Genomic DNA, 24074 nt, shown 5'->3' with positions numbered 1-24074 from the left:
GGAGGTATGTAGTTCCCTAAAACCACCCGCAGACTCCAAGGATCACCAGGTATCGACCTCCACTTTAGCTCAAGGGACCTCATCTTGGTCTCTCTCCCCAGCTCCTAGGCCACTACCTGGATAGCTCATCTGAACTCATTGACCAGACTGGAATTCACAGATGCGGGGGGAGATTTGGGGCCTGCAATATTTGTTTTTATTTTTTTTTTCAGGCCACTAGAAGGTCCTCAACCAAACTTTGCAAATGTATAGCATGCATGCTTTTCACCTCTCTTCATCCTTAGCAGGCACTGACAGCCCTCAGGCTGTGGCCTGACACACTTTCTCAACACAGCACCCCCGAGTCACTAGTGGTGGCACACGATGCACAAACGTACATACTCTCCCTTGCAGGATCTGCTCTCCTTTACCTGAGGAGATGGTGCCAACAGCCCAGTGGCAGAGGAACATATGGCTTTTTTTTTTTTTTTAAACCTAGCAGAAGAATGAATTATCTAAGATTTTTGCCTAACCCCTTACCCTATGAGAGTAGCCATTGTGTGGCTACCTGAGGTTAGGGACTGTGCTCAGAAAATAGATTTTCCATTTGAAGCTAATGGTATTTTCAGTGCCTTGGTCTCAAGTCCCAAGCAAGAAGTGGCCCAATTAGCCATGAAGTTCCTTAGTAAAAGTCACTAACCATAAAAATAAAGCATGAATGTGTATGTGGGTACGTGAGTTAAGGGTTACACAAGGTGATAAAGGCAGTTTGAAGTCCTACAAGGTCTGAGAAACCATCCTGGTCTAAGAAAAGTACACACTGTAACAATATCAAAGTTGAATCAACAGGTATGCCAGTAAAATCCTTTCATTATTTGCCTTATTTGGACCTAGTCCATATTTCTATTTAGTTGCTCCTTTCATTTTCTCGGGTAATAATTATAATGCTAAATTTTCAAATAAAATAAAATTGTTTCCGTGCTCTATGCAGATGGTCCACAAAGCAGGTCAAGGCAAGTATCCCCAAATCCCTCGTCCTAGTTGGTCTTCCTTGAGGGGCGGGGCACCAACCTGAGTCAGGAAGCCTGTTTTTACCCCAGGACTGCACTCATCATCTGACGACAACTTCCCTGGGAAGGTGGGTCGTGAGCCTCCACAGGCCTTAGCGCCCTTGTTTATAAGATAAATTTGTTTGACTAGTTAATAGAAGGGATGTGTGGGTGTCTGTGTGAGTGTGTAGGGAGGTGGCTGAACCATTTTGCAAAAAGCCAGTAATTAGTTGCAATGTGTTTGAAAGTGAGTCTCTAACCTTAACTAGGCACCTCTCTGCCATTAGGTCACAGGGGTCTTAGCAAGGCTGAGATAGAGGATCTGAAAATATCCATTATTATGGTGGGTAAGAAATCAAAGCAAACATCCTTTTAATGGCTCAGTAGTATCTTCTGATGCCCAGCCCAGTAGAAACCTTTTTTCATGTACAATCCCTGGGACCGTAGCTGCTTAGTCTGGAAAATGAGGTAACAAATTTATAATTGAAAAACAATTTATTTCTAATGGCAGCAGCATGTAGATAAAGCATTAAAATTACTTAGAAATACATATATTACTATCCACAGTACTCTTCAGAACTTCTAAGATCTATTTCCTCCCTGCCTTCTCCGGCCTTGCTCTGTATGTCAGAGGGAACCCTTGCAGACACTCTCTCTGGGCCCCATGCCTTCTGGCTTTCGTTACATTTGGCCACTGGGAACTAATGACAGGAGACTGGGAGGCAGGGAGAAGCGAGCGTATTTCTTGTGCTCCCTCTCGGCATTGAGAGGTGTCTCTGGCAGTGATTTCTCTGTGGTTCCATCTCCCATTGGAAAGCCATTCCCTCTGGGGCGCCAGCCCACCCCACCTCCACCCCCACGGTCTGAGCTCCTGCTGGGTGGCTCCACTCACAGCACCTCCTCCTCTGTTTGTCCAGCCCTACAGATAGTAACAGTTGCTGTGGACTACCTCTGCAGCCTTTGCAACGAACTCCCTCTATTGAACTGCTTGGCATGGGCTCCGCTATCCTGGCTGGACCCTGAGCGGTGACCACCCAGGAGGCTACCAGCCTCTAGAGAACAGACATGGGGCTTAGACTCCAGAAAACATACCCAGCAGACTGATGCCTTCTTTGCTGGCAGGGACGGTCCAGTCTCTCAAATGCCTTAGGGTGCCTGACCACCTAGGACTACTCACACTAGGTGTGTGTTGGGGCAGAGGGAACACTGGGTGGAGAGGCTGAGAACCAGTGCACACCATCTAGTCACGGGAACATCACCAAGCCCCTGACAGCCGCAGGAGCCTGGGTTTATTTGTGACACAGGGAGTAAGAATTGATCTGCCCTGTCTGCCTGCCTCTTAGGCTCAAACACAGGCAGGCATGGAAACATGCTCTAGAAACTGAAATGATCATTGCAATTCTAAATATATTACTGTTATATGATTGACCTTCATGGAAAGAAAGTGCTTAGCCCAATTTTGATTTCCTGGCCCAATGTGTACCACATATGCTAACATATGAAAAGTGCGTAGACTAGCACCCGGCACATGGCAAGAGCTAAGTGGGGTGAGCTGTGATTCCTGGGCTGGGTTCCCCTTGGCACTGGGACAGCGTGTCGGTTCAGCAAAGACAGTGCAGGGAGCACGACTCACCGATGTCGAGGACCCTCTGCTTTGCCGTGTGCTGCCGGGAGTGCCAGTACTTCCAGTATTTCAGCTGCTCGTCCCGGTTCTTGTCTTCACTAAAGACCACCATCACCACGCTCTGCAGGGGGAAGAACCATGGAGCTTACTTCCTGTTCAGAGACCCTGTTGTGTCACACAGTCTCCTGTTCTGGAAGTTCTGCCAGAGCAGTGTTTCTGTAATGTTGCTTTTCTTGCTTTAGAAAAGCCCAGACAAGCTCAGTTGTTTGTTATTAGTTTTGTTCTAAAATGGGCCCACTGAAAAACCAATTATGAAATGAGTGCAGCACAAAGGAAAAAAGAATCCAACATCATGTTTAGTGCTGAAGTCATGAACAACCAGATTAACCAATTATCAGCAAATGTGTTATTTTGTGAGGTAAGCGGAAACACCAAAAAAATGTTTTTTTCTTATACTGGAAATAAGCACATTTTTGAAATTTCGTATCCTTAAACATGGAATTTGGCACTGTTTGTAAGGGGAAAAATATTCATTTCTGGCCTTACTGGGTGCTTCAGACTGGAACAGCAGAGGTAATGAGGGAAATACTAAAAGATGGGGTCATATTGGTGAATGCAGATCTAAGCTACAAATAATATAAATATCAAAAAATACAAGGTCAATTGTGATACATATCTAAATATAATGTGGATATACTTTTAAAAATAGGCTTGAGGAACTATCATGTATAACTGAGTCCCAAACACTTTTCATTACTAAATGTTAAACAGCCTAGTTTAAAATGAATGCACATTTTAATTCACTGTCATTTATAAGATGGGAAAGGTACGGAAAACAAACACATAGCAAACAAACCAGGAAACTCTTTAATTACAGCATCCCTCTCACTCCATATCCAAAATATTTCTTAGACGTACTCTTTTCTGCTATTCCAGAAGGATATTTCATTGACTCTTATTCCTTAAGAACTTCTCCTTTGAACCATTTACTTAATTATTTACAATTATTCAGTCAATGACAATGTCTTCCAATTTGACATCAAACTCGATGAGGACAGGGACAGTAGCTGTTCAACATGATAACAGACACCAAATGCAGGCTTGTAGCTTACTCGCTGCAGTTCAAAACCCAGCTCATTCCTAATGTATTTGGGAATGTCTGTTATACAAGAAAACTGGTATTTGTTATAAAAGCTAGTCTAGAAATATGTATCCATATTATTCGAATTCACAAGCAGCATGACCTTTAAAGGCATGGAGAAATAACAAGGAACAAAAGCATTTACTGGACTATTGGAACTATGAGTTCAGCCAGCTCCTCATCCTTCTGTCTCCTGCTTCCTCAAACTTCTTTTATGTATAAAAGTTTACTCTGTGGCCTCCCGGTGTTTTTTCTGTCTGCTCCTAAATAAAATAACGTTGAAAGTAATTTTTTTCCTAGCAAATGACTAAATTAGCATAAATAAGGGAATATTCCTGGGATACAAATTTATTTCTTTAGCAATAAAGGAAAAGGAAATTTGAAACTGCTATCATCTAGCCTTACATGCTTTAATTCAGAATTAAACATTGTTCAGAAAATAATGTTCATTGGTTACAAGTGCATCCCTGTTTCCTCAAGAACGATTTCTAACCAAGAGCTGAGAAGTAAGGAAGATCCACTAAGAGGTGCCACCTTACTCTCAGAGAGTATTAGATTGAGATCCTTAAGAGAAGGAAATAATCCTTAACACAAGGAAATACATATTTCTGTATTAAAACCTTTCCATGATTTCAGAAAGTGGAATTTTTGGAAAAGTCCCTGTACTCCAAATTGTTGTCATAACCTCAGAATACTAGCCATCCACTTTTTCAGGTGATAACAGTGAGAGTATTAAGTGTTAAGATGCTGTGTCTGAGTTATACTCTTAACTTGAAATGTGTGACATTTCATATCCTTTCAGATTTAAAAAAAAAAAGTAAATTTATTCAGTGTCTTCTTACCAGATACATGTATGTAAGAGTATTGAGTGTATATTCTAGGATATATATATATATTCAGAGATGGACTCCAGGTAAAAATTTCTATGCCTTTTAGCCTTCCATGCTACTCAACACAATACACCTTAGTGGTTACGAGAGTGTGTTCTGGGGTTCTACTGCCTGAGATATATCCCGGTTCCCTCACATTTTAGCTTTGTAACCTTGGCCAGTCACTAGCTTCTAAAAGCCCAAGTTTCCTTGTCTGTAATATTATAACACCAACATCAGGCTGTTGTTAGTTACAAATGAGTTACCAGAAGTATGCTCCTGAACACAATGCTGGCCTTATAGAAGATAATAAATAATAGTATTTGGGGCTTTGATGATGAAGATGACATACCTTCCACCACAGCTGGGGGCCACAGGATTGGAACATACCAATTCCCTCGCTGGGCACACAGCACACTGGGCACCTCTACATCTGCAAGGGGCTCCGCCTTGTGTGGGACATTAGCCCCATGTCTCCCCGCCCTTCCCTGTACACTCAACTGCCCTGCCCCTGCAGCTCTAATGTGGGAGGGTGAAGCCTTGGAGAGAGGAAGGCCTGCTGAGTGGAGAAATCTGCAGGCAATCCTTTGTCTTTCTCACTGAAACACAGCCAGGAAACTCATTTGATTTTGAGGTTACTGTTGCAATGATTTTACCTACAGTTAGTAACAAGCAAGCAGACCAGCAGGTACCTGGGTAATTTCTTTCTTTTCTATCCCATTTGTTAATTTTTCATGGGATTGACTGGGGGTAAATTCAGACTGTATTACCACCATGGTGCTCCTCTCTTTGAAGAGCTTAGGAGGGGGTGGCTATGGATAAATAAGGTAGGGCAGGCACTGTGAGCACAGCAGCAGAGATCATTTTACAACGGGCCAAGAGAGCCCTTCAACCTCTTTCTCTTTTCAGAGCTCTGCTATAATTTCCCTTTTCAGTAGAGAGATTACCAGTTCCCTCCCTTCTTGGAAGTAGCAAGAATGCCAGAAGCTGGCAGGCTTCCAAAGCAGTGAGCTCAGGCTCCAGTTTCATTTCCCACCATCCAGACTACCACACACGAATCTGAAAATTCCTCTATCTCGTATCTGATAGAGATCACGACTCATCCCCTGAATCCTGAGTCAACACCGGACTGCAGGAGGCTTTTAAACAGTTTCAAAGGGCCCAGGGACACAGGCTGAACTGCATTCTCCTTCACGGAGGAGAGCAGTGGCTCTTTCCTGGCTCACAGATAGGTTCTTACAGCTACTTACTTGAAAAATTAAGATCAATTGATTAAAAAAAAAAAAGTAGGTAACACAGAAGCAATGAATTAAGCAGGGAAAATTCCTTGGATACAGTCAGAAAGCATGTTCCAAACATGTCCCTTTCCTGGGGTTTATTGGTTACTGATTAAAATGATAAACAACAAGCCAGTAAGTTCTCTTGCCCAAACCCTCTGACATTTGCTCTAGAATTCTTTATTTTGGAAATCGTTTCTGTGCCATTTTAAAAAGGCAGTGAGGTAGCTATCCCATTCATCTAATCAATCTGTACTTTTCTGGAGAAATAAAGCCCATACCCTAACTTTGCTGATTGGGTGTCTGAAGCATTTGTTGTCTCCAGTCTCGCTGAGCGTTATGGCATAGAACTGTCCTTTGTTGAGGTAGGTCATGGGGCCCTCCCCCTGCTTCTGACGGAGAGATTTGGTGGCTTCCAGGGTGTACTGAAATGTACCACTGTGAACAGAAAACAAAGAGTGGTCACATTCACTCACCTGGACATTTCTGCCTTCCTAATCAATTACGCATCAATAGCATTTTGTATAAATATTAACCAATATTTACTCTATTTTAGAGACAAAACATAGCATATGGCAAAAGACCAAAGGTCATTTCTAGTGCAATGTATACGACATGTCTAATAGTGGCCCATAAACCAGATGGTTTAGACAGGGAAAAAGTCCATGACGTGCCAGGCCAACTGTGTAAAGAAAACCTCTGTGAGGTGGCATCAGGTGCGCCTGAAGCTTAAAAATTGATACCATTTGCCATTTTTATCCCAGTAACAAACCAAGCATATGAAATGCTTTTGTTCAATCCATGTATATAACCTTCTTTTGGTCTAACCAAGATGATAGAAATAGCCACATCCCACTTTAAGACAGTTTCAAAATGTGAAAATCCAAAAATCAAACATTCATTACTGAGAAACTAATTCCGTAACGAAGTGTATTTTTTCAAGCCTTCAAAATAACTCATGACTGGACTGCTGCACAGCAGGGCTTTGCAAATGGACCATGGGCCAAATATCACCCACTAAACTGTATTCATTAATGAAGTTGTACTGAACTAAGCTAGGCTCATTAATTTATGTCGTGTCTATTGGTATTGTCTATGGCTGCTTTTGCACTAGAACAGCAAAGTCGAGTAGTTGCAACAGAAACCACATGGCTCGCAAAGCCTTAAAATATTTACTATCTATCTAGCTCATTCCAGGAAGTTTATAATACCCTCCTCTAAAAACTTTCTCTAACACACTTAAAATATCATTTAATTTACAAAACAAAGATAGTGATTTTCCCAACTTTGAAGAATATATCAATTATTTAAAATAGGAAACAGGTATGAGCCACAATTATTTTGAACCACAAATCAAAATATTTACATCTGCTACACCACAGGATGCCACAGAGTGATGATTCACTAGCAAATGTTTTGTATGTTTTCTGAATTGTCACAAACTCTTCATCAGGTCCATCTAATTTTTAGCTCTTTAATTTCATATTCTTTGAAATGCTGGGTGCAAAGATGACCAAGTTTGCCTGTTAAAATGTCCTACTCATGGGATTACAGGCTATTCGTTTCCTGTGTTAAATATTCCTATGATGTTTGATTTTTTTAACGTCTCTAATGAGAAGAAATGCTAAAGAGCAAAAAATATTGCACTTAAATGACAAAAATCTTAAACTTAAGCTAATAAACTAACTGAATTCCACAATATGTTTCTTAGTATGAAGTGGAAAATAAATCATTCAAGATGGAATCAATCCCATTGTCATTTTGCATGAAAAAGCAATTTCAGTGTAATGCTACTGAAGTTTTAGAGCTGACTGGGACATTAAGAATCACCCAGACCAGTAGTTCATAACTATTTAAGGGCACAGATTGTTTTAAAGATATGCAGAAAGTGATGAAACCTCTTCTCAGAAAAATGCACATATGAACATAAATGATTTTGAACATAATTTCAGGAGGTTCATATCCCCCGAGCCTGGCCATAACAGGATAGGAACCTCTGATTTGGACCAGCTCCTTTGTTTTGCAGCTGCTGAGAGTCTGGCACTTGCTCACTCTGCTGGACAACGACAGCAGCAGAAAGAGAAAGCAGGCCAAGTGACTGTCAGCTCACAATGCTCTTTTCCCTGGCCTGAGAGCTGACCACACGGTTATCTGGATTTATTCTGTTAATTATATGCATTTCTACATTTCAGAAGGTGATTTGGAATACTGTCACACCCGCCTGCATTCCCCTCACCCCCACACACATACACTGTCTGGGGAGGCTGAGACTTGGTGCAAGACCCTGAAGGATCAGGAGGACATCAAGTGAAAACAGAGACTAAAAGAGGGCCATATGCGTAAACGCAAAGGGGCAAGAAATACTGTGGGAGACAAAGTTCAAAGCAAAGAGGGACCAGAACATGGAGGTCCTGATCACCTTCACAAGGAATTTGTGTTTAATTCTGTCTGGTACGGAGAAACCACTGACAACTTCTGTAGATGGGAGAAATAAAATCATTTCTCACTGTTCTTTCATCTTCAGCGTCATCATGACTCAAGGTCTTTGATTATCCAATGCTCTTCCTAGGAAGCTCTTAATCCTCCCTCACTTCCTAGCAAACTCCTCCAGCTGGTTCTTCAAGATCCAGCTCAAATGCCACTTCCTGTGAAGCCCTGTCCCTCACTCCACTTCCCCCCACACCCACCCACACACTCAGACACATGGGTCCTCTCAGCTTTGGGTACATGTATCTCTGGAAGAGGACTCATCACTTTCCAAATGCACTGCAATTTGTCTGTCACTACACATGACTCCTCCAACAGTCTATGGGCCTCTTGTAAGAAGAGGTTATATCTTATCCTCGATCCCTATCTCATTGCTGGTTCTTGAGCGGATGAGAGCTGGTGGTTACGTGTAAGGTGGAATGGAGGAGAAAGAAAATGTTGCAGAGAGATCAGTTACATTGCTATAATTAAGAAGATGGTTGATAAGAGTAAAGTTGGAAGGGAGCTGATAGGTAGAACAGACACCGTTAATACTGGCAAGTGGTGTGCAAGTATAGCAGGGAGGAAACAGACCTTACATCTCTAGCTTGTGTGGCTGGAAAGATGGTTAAGTTATTAACCACAATGGGAAACAAAAGCAGAAAGCCAGATGCAAGGAAAGTAAAGGAGGAGGAGGAGAAGGGGAAACAAAGGATAAAAATTTCCTCTTCCACTTGTTGAGTTGGAGACACATGAATTTGAGGTTCAGAGAAAAACCTAAGAAGAGATGTCTATCAAACAGAAGCATGAAAAGAAGGTCTAGGCCTCAGAAAATTGGTCAAGCCTGGAAATAGGGATTTAGAAGCCATTCATACAGAAAGAAAGATTAAAGACACAGGAAATAAGATTGTTCAGTAAAGTATAGAAACAAAAGATTTAAAAGTATAACTTGGGAACCCATGTAAAGGGTCTTCAGTTAATCAGTTATCAGTTAGTCAGTTTCTTGGGGTTCATCTCCTAGAAACTTACCTTGATGTCTGGTCATACATGTACTCCTCAGCCCCAACTGAAGCACTCCGAAATTTCTGCAAAGTTTAAAAGTCATCAAAATTAAAACAAATAGGTGAATCATCATGCTAAAAAAAAAAGTGATAAATTTACACAAACTGTTTTATCCTCTCCTTAGAAAGGAAAATAATACATTTTTGGTACTGTGTTTTTAATCTCCTGTGAAAATAGTTACCATTTGTTCATGGAACTTGCATATCATCTGCATACTCAGTGGACAATACCTCTGTGATATGTATATCATTCACAAGTTAGCAGGTGTTCTTAAAGTGTTTTCAGGCACTGGAAATTGTTCCCTCACATACATAAAATATCTGTTCCACTTTCTATTATCTTCAGTATTTATTCCAAATGTCAGAAATTCTGAATTAATGGAACACTAATTACAGAGAGGCAACATAGCATAGCAAAAAGCAGTATAGTAGAGTTGTTAAAAGAAGAATTCTGGAGCCAGAATGTCTAAGGTCAAGTTCTATCTCTTTTAAATGCTATCTTTATAAAGCCTTACTTTTTCCATTTATAAAATACTGACTTTTCCTTGTTATTGGAAGGATTAAATGAGTAAATAGAGGTGAAGTACTTAGAACAATGCCTGGTACATACTCAGCTATATATATATATGTGTGTGTGTGTGTATGTGTGTGTGCGTGTGTGTGTATTAAATACTATTTTAGAGTAACAGCTTGACCATATTCATTGCTCTTCTCTAAGGATCTCCTTCATTATCATAATAGTGTAAGAGTAAGTTTTGGGGGGCACATGCATCTTTTTGCCATTTGATGCACCACATCTATAGATTTCTGTGTCATTTGAACTAAGAAAAATGACAGTAAAGAAGGGATGATAATATATTTGCTGCATTACCCTTAAAGGATTTTAGACATCAAGCAATATTAAATATACATAAATCCTGAATATTGAAATTCTAGGTTTTTTCCTTTGGTAAAGGGAGAAGACAATCTGCTAAGAACCCACTATAAAAAGACCATGCTTCTTAAACTACAGTGAAATCAGCTACAGCTAAACAATTCCACATCTTTAATCAGTCACTTTTTTTTTTTAGATCTTATCACTCACTCACTCTTTCGACAACTATTTATTGAGAATCTACTTTGCGTGCTAGATGCTACAGATACCATGGTGAACAAAAAGAAAATGGGTCCCTGCTCTCATGAAACTTCTGGTCTAGTGGGGAAAAGACATTAGTCAAATCCTCATTTATTAAAAAAATTGCAAACCATGTGCAAGAACTCTGAAGTCTAAGAGCAAGAGTTCTATAATAGCATATCACAAATGAGAAAGTGAAAATCAGCACCAGCGACAATCAGCCTTGACGTTCTTCACCAAATACCTGTTTCCAGTGGCAGACAGACAGACCAGGAGAAGACAAGCAATGTTTCTAACAGAACTCCAATAAGACAATACAGACACACAAATAATGTCCCCTCCTTCTGAGTGACTGCTGCTTTCTTAGCAATGGTGTCCTCTGTCCTCCTTTATTCATCCCATCTCCCGAACAAAGATTACCGAGATACTCAGTTCCTGAATTGCCCCCACGTCTTGACGGTATCCAATCCAGAGCTGGTCCTCACTTCCACAATCCCTCCTCAGACTCGTCCAGCCCAAGCCCAAACACAACACCATAAAGAGCTCATCCCAACTCCCCCTTATAGAGACGCTCTTAAGGGTCCCCTGAGTGTATTCTCCCTTGCTGAAGCAGGCTAAATAAATGTAACTTTGATTACAGATATGTTCATGGTGGTCTTCAGCTTATGGATTAAATACAAAGGAACCTGACATTAGTAGGGAAACGGAGAGAAAAGACAGGGAGAGCTTCCCTGAGGAAGTCACAAAAGCAGGATGAGTGTAGAGGGTAGAAGAACATTCTAGAAAAGCATTGTCTAATATAATTTGTGCAATGACAGAAATGTTCTATATCTTCACTGTCTAATACATAGTCACTAGCCACACATTGGGACTAAGGAACTGAAATTTTTATTTAAGTTAATTTTGAACAATTTTAATAGCCACATGTGTCCAGTGGCTACCATTATTGAGCAGCACAGTTCTAGAACATGGAGCAGCATGTGCAAATGTCCTGAGGCAGGAGGAAGCATATCAGTTCAGAGAACTGTGTGGAGCCCAGAGCAGACAGGATATGCAGGGAAGAGGCACAAAGTGAAGGGGGAGAGGCAGGTGAGAAGCAGTGCTTTGCAGACCTTTTAAAGATTTAAATCTTAGTTCTAGAGCAATGGGTTTGAAGGGAAGAGGTGACATGATCACGTCTGCATTGTGAAAAGGCCATCCCAGGTGCAGTGCAGAGAACAGACTAGAGGGGGGTAAACAAAGACACAGAGCGGTAGTTTAGGCCAGAGATCATGGTAGCCTGAGCCAGCATGGTGGCATGGTGAAAGGAGAACAGAGACAAATGGGTGGATTTCAGAGATGTTTAGAAGATAAAACTGAAAGACTCAATAATGGATTAAATCGGGAAGAGGGTAGAGCAGAATGTTAATAAACTGTAGTTGCTTGAGTCAGAAGAATGGTGGTGCCATCCACTAAGATGGAGAACACAGGTTAAGGAGGGAAGACTGGAAGTTAGACTTTTTATATTGTCCCTTTGAGACCGCTAGACGGAGGTCAAAAAGGCAGCTGGATATAAAGGTTTGGAGCTCACAGGAGAGGACTGGACTAGAGAAATAAATTTGGGAGACTTTAGCATGTAGATGATACAGAGGCTGTGGGTATGAGGCCAAGAGCATATTCAAGAAGTCACAGTGATTAACAGCATCAAGTGGTGCTGCAATGTTAAGTAACAGCTACAACAGAACCAGGATTTCCATAGCCATTCCATTCATGAGGTGGGTAAATGACCACTATGAATCTGAATAAATGGGTCATCCAATCTTATCAAACATTCCTACACAGAGAAAAACCTAAATCCTCCTAAAGCATAAAATACGTATGCTAAGGATTTTCCAAAAGTTTGCTCAATGCAAAAACACGCTAATAAACTGATAGAAATTTGGTGGTACCATATGCACTATGTTTAAAATAAACATAATGAAATTGAGGCCATGTTCCACTTCCATACTTGAATCAACATTTTTAAGATTTATTTTTTAAATGTATGAGGGGAAATGGACAACCAGTTTAAAATTAAGTGATGGGATTTAGATCCAGGTTCACTTCCAGTTTTAGGCTACAGATGAATATAAAATCAATGGACTATGCTTTATATATCTATGAGGTAACAACATATAATCATTCTTTGCTTTCCTTTCAGCATTCTCAGCAAACTATGTAATTTCTTTTTACAAACAATGTACCAAAGGTTGAATTATGAAATATACAGTAGAGCTATCTGGTGCTCACCCATAAATAGTTTTTCTTAATTCCTGAGTACAGGGGTGGACTAACCAGGACGAGAAACTCCTCAGCTCTCTTGCATTTAGGTAGGATCACATGATTAGTTCCAGCCAATGAAATGTGAGCCAAGGTGATACATGTCACTTCCAAGTAAAAGTGCCATCTCCATGGTCTCTTAAGTTTTAAATGTTTCATAAAGACACTTCAGGTGTTAATTACACTCTGATTCAGATTTATCCACTATACTCTTTATTTATTTTACTGTATGAATTGGGTAAGTTTCTTAACCTCTCTGAACCTCTGTCTCCTAATCTGTAAAATGGGGAAAATAACATCTTCCTGGAAGAATTATTGTAAAGATTAGAAACAAAATGTGTAGGCCACAGTGCCTGGCACATAGTAATAATTAACTTTCATTTCTTCTCTTCACAGCTATAGATAGATAGCAAGCTTCTAGAGGGCAGAAACCAGGGCAGGCCTCCTTCTGCCATCTCCTCCATGTCTTGCACAGGGCCTAACTCCCAGCATAAAATCAACAAATATTTGTCAAATGTTATTATAAAGAGGATGTAGAATAAAACAGAAATAAAAATAGCTAAAATTAATCTTTTTAATGCTGTTAAATTATGTTATCACTGTCTTTTGAGAAAATCCAGCCTAAGTTGAACCAAACTGCTCCCTTCCCCACTACTGCTAAACACATACAGAATGATCTCTAATGCCAGATTAAATTTGTAAATTTAACAAAAGTCCTAGAACATTTTAATAGCTTGTCTAAAAAAAGTACTAGATTTTAGACAAATTTTCCTTAATGAAATTTTCTTGGTGGAGTTACTCTGAACTCACCTAATCGTACAACCAATTGGCAATGCCATGGCTAAAGATCATAGTAGATCACTAGTTTAATTTATATCAGTTCAAAACACAATCTGCAATGTAAACATGGATTTCTAAGAGTAGGAGAGCAGCTAAACCAAAATCAGTTTGAATAATCTTCACATTTAGTTTCTGGTAAGTTTCTTGACTCTCTCATCCACTTCAAAATAAAACCCAAAATACAATAGCTTCCTTTCATAAGCCTTTCTATCCACAACACAAACACAACTGATAACACCCCTTCCCCCAAAGAGCATGATGGTTTGGTTGACATTGGACCACATCCATGTACTCTTCTATGGCTAATGAATATTTCCACACCACATGACAATATACAGCAGTAGCAAGCCTTTAGTGAAAAAGCAAATACTTCACGTGGAATTGGGAAAAAATAGTTGCAGTTAATTGCTTTTCCTACAGAAGCACTCCTCACTACATAAAGGTAAATCAAATGTTTGATAATAGTGAAGACTCTACAAAACCCATTGCTCAGTTAAAAAAAAAAAAGTTTAAATATTTTAAGCATACTACACAGGAAGCTAGGGAAGCAAATTTTAAGACACAATTTTTTTTTTATTACAAAGACATTGAAAATTTGATTGTAAAGCTCCCAGAACCCAAGAGATATGTCAGCGTCTTAAGATCAAGGAATTTATCATATCTTGCTCTGATCATTCCCTGATTTAATAGAACACAGCAGGCACTCAGAATAACCAGTGGCAGGACTGAAAGGGCTGCTACTACAACTTGTCTGCACTAACTCCCTAACATTGTAGAGACCTAGTTCATTGTCTGCCAACCTCTTTTGCCCACCTGGAAGATAAGGAATGTCTAATGATTTAGATGAAAGGCACTCGGGTTTAAAGGAAATGTTTGGGCAAGTCACTGTCTTGAGCAGTGGAACAACTGAAAATCAGGAGGCCCCACAGATTCTTCTCTGAGAGTGTAGAGAGTGGAGGTAATAGCTATGGACATAGATCCTGGAGCCAGAGAGCCTGGGTTTGAGTCTCATCTCCCCCACTTACTGCTGTATGACCATGGGCAAGTCACCCATGTTCTCTGTGCCTTAGTTTCCTCAACTGGAAAATAGAGATGATAATAATAGTACCTCATAGGACTACTGTGAGAATAAAATGAGTATATATCACTCTGGATGATGCCCAGCACATTAAGTGCTTATGAAATGTCTATTATTTAGGGATGCTATCTAAACCTCGGGTAGCTGCATTCTGTCTCAATGGCAACTAAATACGTAGGCAGGCAGGCTATGGATACATATTTGGTATACTATCACCACACTTCCTCCTCTTCAGGAAATCAGAAACCATAAGTTCCCCTCTTCTGTTATTGTTTTTTATTGGCCCAGGTGGGCTGAAAAAATGGGAAGACAATGGACATTGTCTCAAATGGAGAGGCACTGCTCCTGAATGTTAACGAAGCTAACAAATACTTAAAAAAAAAAAAAAAATGCATTACATATTCTGAGTCAAAAACTGGAGAGATGTCCTACAATTAATCAATTTATGTTCTACAAAAATCCCAAGACAATTCAATGGAAACAAACCATCTTTTCAGCAAACGGATATTCAACAACTGGATATAGATAAAGAAAAACAACGAACCTAACCTTTACCTTGCACCATATATAAAAATTCCTTCAAAATGGTTCATAAACCTATATGTAAGAGGTAAAACTATTAAATTTCTAGTGGGAAAAAAAAGATATTTGTGGTACTGGGTTAGGCAAAAATTTCTTAAATGGACACCAAAAACATACACTACAAAAGAAAAAAATATAAAGTGGATTTAATCAAGAGTAAACACTTTTGCTCTTTCAAAGTCATAGCTAAGAAAACAAAAAGGCAAACCAGACTGGGAAACATAGTTTGCAAAACATAAAACTCACAAAGTGCTTATATTTATACTATTTAAAGAACTCTGACAAGAAAATAAAAGACTAAAAACCTACAACTAAAACATTGGGCAAAAGATGTGAACAGACACTTCACAAAAGCAGTTATAGGAAAAGCCAAATAAGCACATGAAAAGATGCTCAGCATAACTAGAATGCAAACTCAAATCACAATGAGACACCATCACATACAAAGTTAAAAAAGACTGACAATACCCAGTTTTTAAAAAGGATGTGGAAAATGGGAGCTCTCATACATTGCTGATGCGGATGAAAATGTTGCAGCCACTACAGAACACACTACAACAGTACCTTATAAAGTTAAACACATGTTTACCATATGATCCAGCAATTCCAACCCTAGGTATTTATCCAAGAGAAATGAAAACATAAGTCTACGTAAAAACATGTACATGAATGTTCATAGCAGCATTTTTCATATAGCCAAAATACAAGCAAGTAAAATGTCCATCATCTGGTGAATATATAAACAAATTATGAGGCATACTTACCATGGACAATACTCAACACCTAAAAATACAAACTATTAATACAAGCAACAATATAGCTGCATCTCGAAAATATTATGCTAAGTGTAAGGAGACAAACAAAAAAGATTTGTGAATTGTATCATTCTATTTATATGAAATTCCAGAAAAAGCAAAACTATAGTGGCACATGGGGTAAGAGGAGGGCTTCAAGGGAAAGAGGCTGTGCTAGTTTAATGTATTGTGTCCCCCAAAATGCCATGTTCTTTGATGCAATCTTGTGGGGGCAGACACACTAGTGTTGATTAAGTTGGAACCTTTGGATCAGGCTGTATCCATGGAGATGTGATCCACCCAACTGTAGGTGATAACTCTGATTAGATTATTTCCATGGAGGTGTGGTCCTGCCCATTCAGCATAGGCCTTGATTAGTTTACTAGAGCCCTACAAGAGTTCAGACAGAAGGAGCTTGCTGCTGCAGCCAAGAGAGACATTTTGGAGATGGCCATTGAAAATACTTTTGCTGACACTTTGCTCCAGAGAAGCTAAGAGAGGACAAAACACCCCAAGAGCAACATTTTGAAGAATGCACAGGAGCTGAAAGAGGAGCTGGAACACAAACCCAGGATCAGCAGACACCAGCCATGTGCCTTCCTAGCTAACAGGTTTTCTGGATGCCATCGGCCTTCCTTCAGTGAAGGTATATTCATGTCGATGCCTTAATTTGGACATTTTCATGGCCTTCAGACTGTAAATCTGTAACCAAATAAACCCCCTTTATAAAGGCCAGTCCATTTTTGGTATTTTGCATAATGGCAGCATTAGCAAACCAGAACAAGGCTGAAGGAAATTTTAGGGTGGGGAACCTTCTACAGGTTGATTCTGGTGTCCATTATACAATTGTACACAGTTATTAAATTATCAAATTGTACACTCAAAAAAAAAAAAAAAAAAAGATGACTGTTTCCATAAGTTCTATGGGCAAATATAAATTCTCTACAAATAGAGAATGCATAGTCTCTGTTTGTCAAGTGCAAAGTATACACACATTCACATACTTGATTATTGATAACACAAATCCTTTTTCTTGACTATTCAGTGAGACGAGGTTTTAAATAGTTATTTTGAAAAAAATAATAGGCAGGCAACATCTTCACTTCAGCTACCATTTGCACCATTTGGAAGACTGCAAACTAACAAAAGTCAATGCAAAAACTTTTCAAAGTAAGATGCTTCCATGGAAACATCTTTTAATTCCTCATAAATATTTAATTTTAAGACTAAAACTAAAAGCAAAGGAATCTATCAGCTAAGAGTCCAGAAAAACAGAAAATACTCCTCCCCACACATATACCAATGGTTACTTTAACCTGTATATAAAGAAAGATACAAACAGGCACAGAAAAAAAATTAAAAACAACAACAACAACAACAAAAAACTCAACTCAGTTTGCTTCAGTTATCCCACTTAAAAAGCAAATGGAGAAAAAATTAGGGGCTCCGACTTCAGGTTCCGGATGTTTGTGAGAGGGGCGGGGACTCACCTCGGTGGTCCCGTCCTTGAAGTTCTCGCTGTAAGTGCTGTCGGGGGTGCTGCGCTGGTCGTCCTTGAGATAGGTGCTGTGGGCGGCCATGGCGGGCACGTCATACTGAGTCTGCTCAAAGACGACCACGCGGTGCTCCTCGCCGTCTCCTCGGGCGTAGTGCACCGGCGGCGCCATGAACACCGGGGTGAACTCCTCAGCCTTCACCACCGTGATTCCCGACACGGGCACGACGGCTGGGCTCTCGGGGACGCTGGTGCTGTACTGCTCCCGTTTTGGATTCACCAGGTGGTCTTGATTTAGGGAAAGGTTCACTGGAACAGTCTTTAGGACCTGGACTCGGTTTTCTCCACTCAAGTTACTCTGGGTTTCACTGGCGCCAAGACAGTTTCTGTGTGTTAAAACCCGCCGGCCCAACATACTAGAATTAAAAAATCATCATTTTGCAACTCCTAAGAAAATAAGCGAAGCAGGCTTAGTTTATGAAGGATGCAGCCCATCTAAAAAGTATTATTGCAAATATATATATATATATATATATATATATATATATTTCTTACCCTAATATAATTAAGCTTTTAGATCTGACTTCCAGCTTCCAGAAAATACAGGAGGTAGAACAACTTGATATCAAAAGGAAGCAATCAGTAAGTGTAGGACATCTTACTGACCCTGTTTTTATAAGACAAAATAATCAGATATGATGAGTAGATCTGGTTTCGATCCTGATCTGAACAAATCAAAGAGGTACTTACGAGGCAATGGAATTTTTGAGGCAAATGAAATGGACTGGACATTAGGTGATATTAAGGAAGTAGTTATTAGTTAGGTATAATAATGGTTTTAAGATGATATAATAAAAATGCCCTTTTTTTCAGAGATTCAGTTCAGAAGTAGATAGAAATGAAGTGGCATGATGACATGGACTTGTGTAAAATAATAATAATAAGGAAAGGAAGGGAGGGAGATTTAAAAAAAAAGATTAAGTAGGTGTAGGTGTGACACAAATGTATCATTGCTCAATCTGGGATGATATTTAGGGAGGATGAGATAACTATACTATCCTCTCTTCTTCTTTATGCTTGAAAACTTTCAAAAGAAAAAGTTTAAATTAGCCCCTTCTCCATCAAAAAAAAGGGTGGAAAAGAAACATGGTGAGTAGTTTGAAAGGGGTGGGGTGGGGAGGTCAAGAGGATATTTTTCACCATTTGTGAGATAAACTTCTTACAGAAAAAAAACAAGGTATGAGAGTTTATCCTTAAAATATTTTAGCCAATTAAGAAATAACATGAGCTTGTTGATATCTTTAGCATTGAATTACCTTTGGGACATAAGGAAGTAGTGTCACTGGGCTTAAGTAAAACAAGCTCTCCCAGATCTCAGATCTCAGATCTCCTGACTGGTATCGAGAGAAAGGAAAGGGTTTGGAAAATTAATTCTTGCCAAACTAGGATTAAATACTTTTCTTTTATACAAAGAAATTCTGGGAGACAGCAGAAGCAAAGAGGAACTAGTTAATGAAAGATTATTGCGAATAGCAAAATGATTACACTAATAAAATCCCTTTGGCCAGCAAAATTTGGGACCACTTCTCACTTACTTATGGATTATTCTGTATGATAGGGGAGAAAAACGTGCTTTGCATGGAGCCCCATCTCAAACTACCATGTGCTTTCTGGGGCTTACTGGCATCTCTCATTGAGAGAAATATTAAAATAAAATTGGTTCTTCCATGAACTGGGCCCTTGTGGTTCCTCTCTGTAAAGAGGGAAGTCCGTTAGCCTCTGAGCTTTCCTACTTAGCAGGACTTGGTATTTTTAGCTTTGATTTTTCAGATTAAACTTCATAATGAAGCTTGAGGGAAGAAAGAGTGGCTCCATATGGAAATAAGCCAACAGAAAACTTTCTAAACTTCTCTGAGTCTGCGACAGATCTGTAGAAATCATTCTAGAAAATAATATTGAAGGAATAAAATCACAAGCCTGTAAACACCCTGCAACAAAACATAAGGCTTTAGGTAATAACTTGGTTTCATGGCCAAATCAAGACAATGAATCTAAATATAATATGCAGTGGAAATTTAGAAATTATGTTTAATCTGAATCAAATTAGCTGGGTGATGCCAAAACCCAGACAACCTGCTTATACCAGCATTTCCTAAACTCCTTTGTTCAGAACATTGCATGGAATATTAACAGGTGTTCCTCAAAGAAAGGAATCCATAATAAAATTCAGTTTGGGAAAAGAGGAAAAAAAAAAAAAAAACAACTGCCATAACAAGACTGCCCATTGGGCACTTTCACCTCTTTAACTGTAAATCAGCATTTCCCAAACCCATTTCATCCCAGACCCTTTGTGGAGGAATAATTATTAACGTCTTGTGGATAATACTTGGCAGGTTGAGTTTAGAAGGGTTGAACCACACTGATTGGCTACCAAAACAATTACCCAGTTTCCACATCTATGGCCTTCACTCATGCACAGATTCATTGGCTTTCTCAAAATATTCAAACTTCTCTATAGTTACAAGACCATTTCAGGTCAACTTTCTTAATCCTTAACTCATGCAAAACATATGAATTCTAAACAAGAAACAGAGAGCCAAAGCATTTTCCAAAGTTCTTACAAACTAATAAATAAGAAAACTATAGTTCTGTATGAAAGTCTAGTTGAATCGCTATTACCATATCACCAGGAAATCATAGATTCAGTATTACCCAGAGTGTAACTACAACTCTGTAAAACAGAATTAGCTTTAGAAGCTGATGCTAGAGAACTTTAGAAAGACATCCAAAAAATGAATAATTAGAACAAAATAAGATTATGATACTGCCTGCAATAGAACTTATAATTGTACCAAATATTATAAGACAAGAAAACTGCAATACCAAGATGGTACATTAAATATACTTTTAAAACTATTTGAATCATAGTGAGATTCTATTATTTTTCCAAGTAACAACTTATGAAGACAAATCATTGTAATGATACTGTGTTAGCACATGGCACCTTAAGTTATGAATACACTCCAAATTAAATGATACCCTTCAAAATTACATTTAACCAGAAGTCTACTGGGTCATAATTAGTCTATACAAAGTCGTTTGGTTTATATACCACTGCCAATTTTTCTAAAGGTGCACCACTGAAATCACAAAAATAACCATCAAAATGCCAAATACAATGAGCTGCTCTTTTTAATGATGCTTTAACAAAAAAATGGTCTCTCATCCATTATGTATAATGTAGCCTCTTAAACGACATTAGACTCATTTTTAGACTCATTTTTCCCCGATCCCTATGATTACTTGTATAGGACTTAGCAGTCAGCAAATGCTCAGCTTAATAACACTGGCTGGATCAAGGAAAAGTAGCAGGACCTGGAAAATGTCAGCCTCTTGCTCCCTATCATCACTGCTGCCCCCCTGGGTCCCAAGGACTCAGGTATCTCACCCCATCAGGGCTTGCTCACAGTTCCATAGCCATGGGATTTATCAGAAAAATTAATCCCAGCAGTGAGCTCCAACCAGCATATCACCTCCAACTCTGTTAAGCTTCCTTGGAGTGGAATGTCTGATGACCCCTTAGATACAGAACCAAAAATTGCAATTTGCTTTTCCTACAGAAAGATCTGGTTTTGATCAAGATAGATAGAGGAGGCTAAGCTTCTTGACTCCCACCTCCCAACTCCTCTCCAGAACAAAAATTATAGTTTAATACTGTTGTTCTCAAAAAAAACATAGAACAAGTTATTTGGGGCACCAGGCATATTCCTTTGCATAACTCCATACCTTTTATCCTGGTCTTCTTGATTGTCACTTGCTTTGCTTACAGACAGCAGTCTCTTGTCTCGAGGAACCTGGAAACATCACCAATCATCTGTCAGGCTGACATATATGCAATAGTGATCATGTGAAGATGAGGCACCAGCATCAGCAAAGAAACCGAGATGGAAAGTTCTCCAGGATCTACAGCCAGGAGATGGTTAAAACTGACTGGCCTGAGTGACAATGACAATGAAGCTAGAGACAAAGGGGTAAACATAGGACCACAACAATCAAGGAGCACCCACAATTCTGCCGTATCTGCTGTCACAGGTGACCACATTTGGGCACCCCTGGGCCAAGCACCTCCTGTGCCCTCCCCAGGTTGGGAGTGAGTGAGGGGGGAAAGGAGCAATGTGAGTGGAGAGTAAATCTTGCAGGTACAACGAGCATTATGTGCAAGAATGGGGACTGACCCTCCAGACTGGTGGTGGACTCCGAGGCTGACATCCGGGGGAGCAAATAGGGCATGAGGTTGCAATGTTGGCCAATGAGGGAGCAAGCATCCAACACAGCAGGACCACCATTGACCACCACTCTACAGAGCTCATGCCTTGTTCACAATGTTCTTTGACTGCACTTTCATTATTATCGTAACAACCATAATGCAAACAATAAAAATTATTGAAAAAGTAACACTTGAGAGAGGGACATTCACACCAGTTGTATTTCTGACCACCATCTAATTGCCCTGTTTATATATGTCTGCCATAATCTCAAACACATGTACAGTAGGTTTGGATTTGTTTGATTGGTTAGAAGTTTTTCTTGTTTGTTTTGGTGTTTTGCTAAATCTCCAGATCTTCCTTTTAGCCAAACTCCTTTGCACCCAAAGAGCAGCCTTCACTATTTTGAGATCAAAGAGCATTTATGCAATTCCCATGGTTTCCACTCATCCAGCCCAGTCAGTTGGACTTGGGATGCTAAGAGTAGAGATCTAGAGCAAAGACCACCTGCATTCAAATCTCAGCTCCACAGCTAACTAAACTGTGTCTTGCTTTCCTCATCTGTAAAACAGGGATAATGATAATTATACCTGATGGGACTTCTATTAGAATTATATGAGTTAATTACTTTAATGCACTTAGAGTGGCAAGTCTTTTATAAATGTCTTTTAAATAAAATTAAATAAATGAATCGAAAGTTTTCATTCATGCATTAATTTTGAGGGTTTACAATGTATCAGGTATTGTTAGGTGCTAGATAAAAATGAGATGAATAAAACATAGTTCCTACCATCTACTGAAGATAACTAACATAAAATGGCATGGGGCATGGGGCTGCACTGTGATCTGAGATAAAACTGACCTTTGCATGGGGAACTCTGAAAGCCTAGAGTGTTGCTTCCCAGAGGAGCTAAGCTCTGAGCAGGAATTGGTCAGGTGGATGAGGAAGGCTTTCCAGTCAAGGGGTGCCATTTATAAAAAGGCTTGAAGGTATGACAGAATAAGGAAGGTGTGACCAACTCCAAGAAGGAGTGAGTAGATAATGTGCTTCAGACATGAGAAAAAGTCAGGAGACGAAGGGCCTTGAGTCAAGGAGGTGTATTTTCTTTCTTTGGGTCCCTTTAATATGCTGTGTGCTATGGCACAGCCAACTTTCCTTGACCTTCCAGGCATTCTGGACATCACACAAAGTCCATCCCACACCCCCAAAACCCTAATCCTCCCCATACCTCTGCCAGGCTGATTTCTGACCATACTTCAAGTCCCATCTTAAATTTTGGTATCTGTGATTAGAGTGCAATCTCCATGAGATTGTGTATGGTTATGTCCCAAGCACCTAGAATGTAGTAGGCTCTCCCTAAATATCTGTTGGAAGAATGAATCAATCAAAATCACCTGGTAAATGCAGAATTGAAGACAGGGATTCCATACCCAGAAACACAGTAAATACCAAAAACACATGGAAATGAATGGTATTATTACCAAGAGGCACTGATGTAAGCTCTAAGCAGACAACCATCCTTAGTCTACAGTGCTGAGCACCATCCAACAAAGGTGGGTTTACTTTTGGTTTACTCCAGTCAGAGAATCAGGGGCCTCTCTGAACCTTCAGCTTTCCAAAACAGTCCTCCTTAGAGAAACTGAGACCTCTCAACTCAGTACCCCCTCTTGAGTTCCAGACCCACATTACTAACTATCTATCAGATACCCCACCATACGTTCTAAAAGCACATCAGTCTCAACGCAAAAATATTTCTTCTGTAGTCTCCACCTTGGCTGATCTAGGAATAACCTTAGGCATCTTTCTCCTAGTGAGGGCTCTCCCCAATAGCTCTCACAATCAGTTGCCAAGTTTTATCAAACAAATACTTAATTATTTTTTAACATAATATTTTGTCTCTATTTAGTGCCTGTTTCAGTGGCTGACTTAGGGAGAACTCCTATAAATTGCTAACCCGGGAATCCCCACTCATTTTCTTACTTCAGGTCTTATAGGGACTATTGAAATAAATTGCCCATTGCTCTCTCTGTCCCCAAACCACCTCTGCTGCTGCTGTGTTATGTGTAAATAATTTCTCCAATCAATCAGGTCTATATTCAAAATCCTTCAGGATTGGAGGAAATGATAACAAATGTTATGGT

At 39.6% G+C, this 24074-nt stretch overlaps 1 protein-coding gene across 4 annotated transcripts in view; it reads right to left on the bottom strand.

The window, feature by feature from the left end:
* The window catches only part of GRHL2 (grainyhead like transcription factor 2), a 244470-nt gene that overhangs the window by 159601 nt on the left and 60795 nt on the right, over positions 1–24074 (bottom strand). For all 4 annotated transcript variants that reach the window (XM_037802653.1, XM_037802650.1, XM_037802651.1 and 1 more), the window contains exons 3-7: positions 21454–21521; positions 17663–18053; positions 9435–9490; positions 6221–6377; positions 2662–2773 (exon numbers count right to left, since the gene is read on the bottom strand). In XM_037802653.1, coding sequence (XP_037658581.1) covers positions 2662–2773; positions 6221–6377; positions 9435–9490; positions 17663–18053; positions 21454–21521 — 784 coding nt within the window. The remainder of the gene's footprint in view (positions 1–2661; positions 2774–6220; positions 6378–9434; positions 9491–17662; positions 18054–21453; positions 21522–24074) is intronic.

The sequence above is a fragment of the Choloepus didactylus genome, chromosome 14 (assembly GCF_015220235.1).
Source record: "Choloepus didactylus isolate mChoDid1 chromosome 14, mChoDid1.pri, whole genome shotgun sequence".
NCBI lineage: Eukaryota > Metazoa > Chordata > Mammalia > Pilosa > Megalonychidae > Choloepus > Choloepus didactylus.
This window is presented reverse-complemented; position numbering and strand designations above follow the sequence as displayed.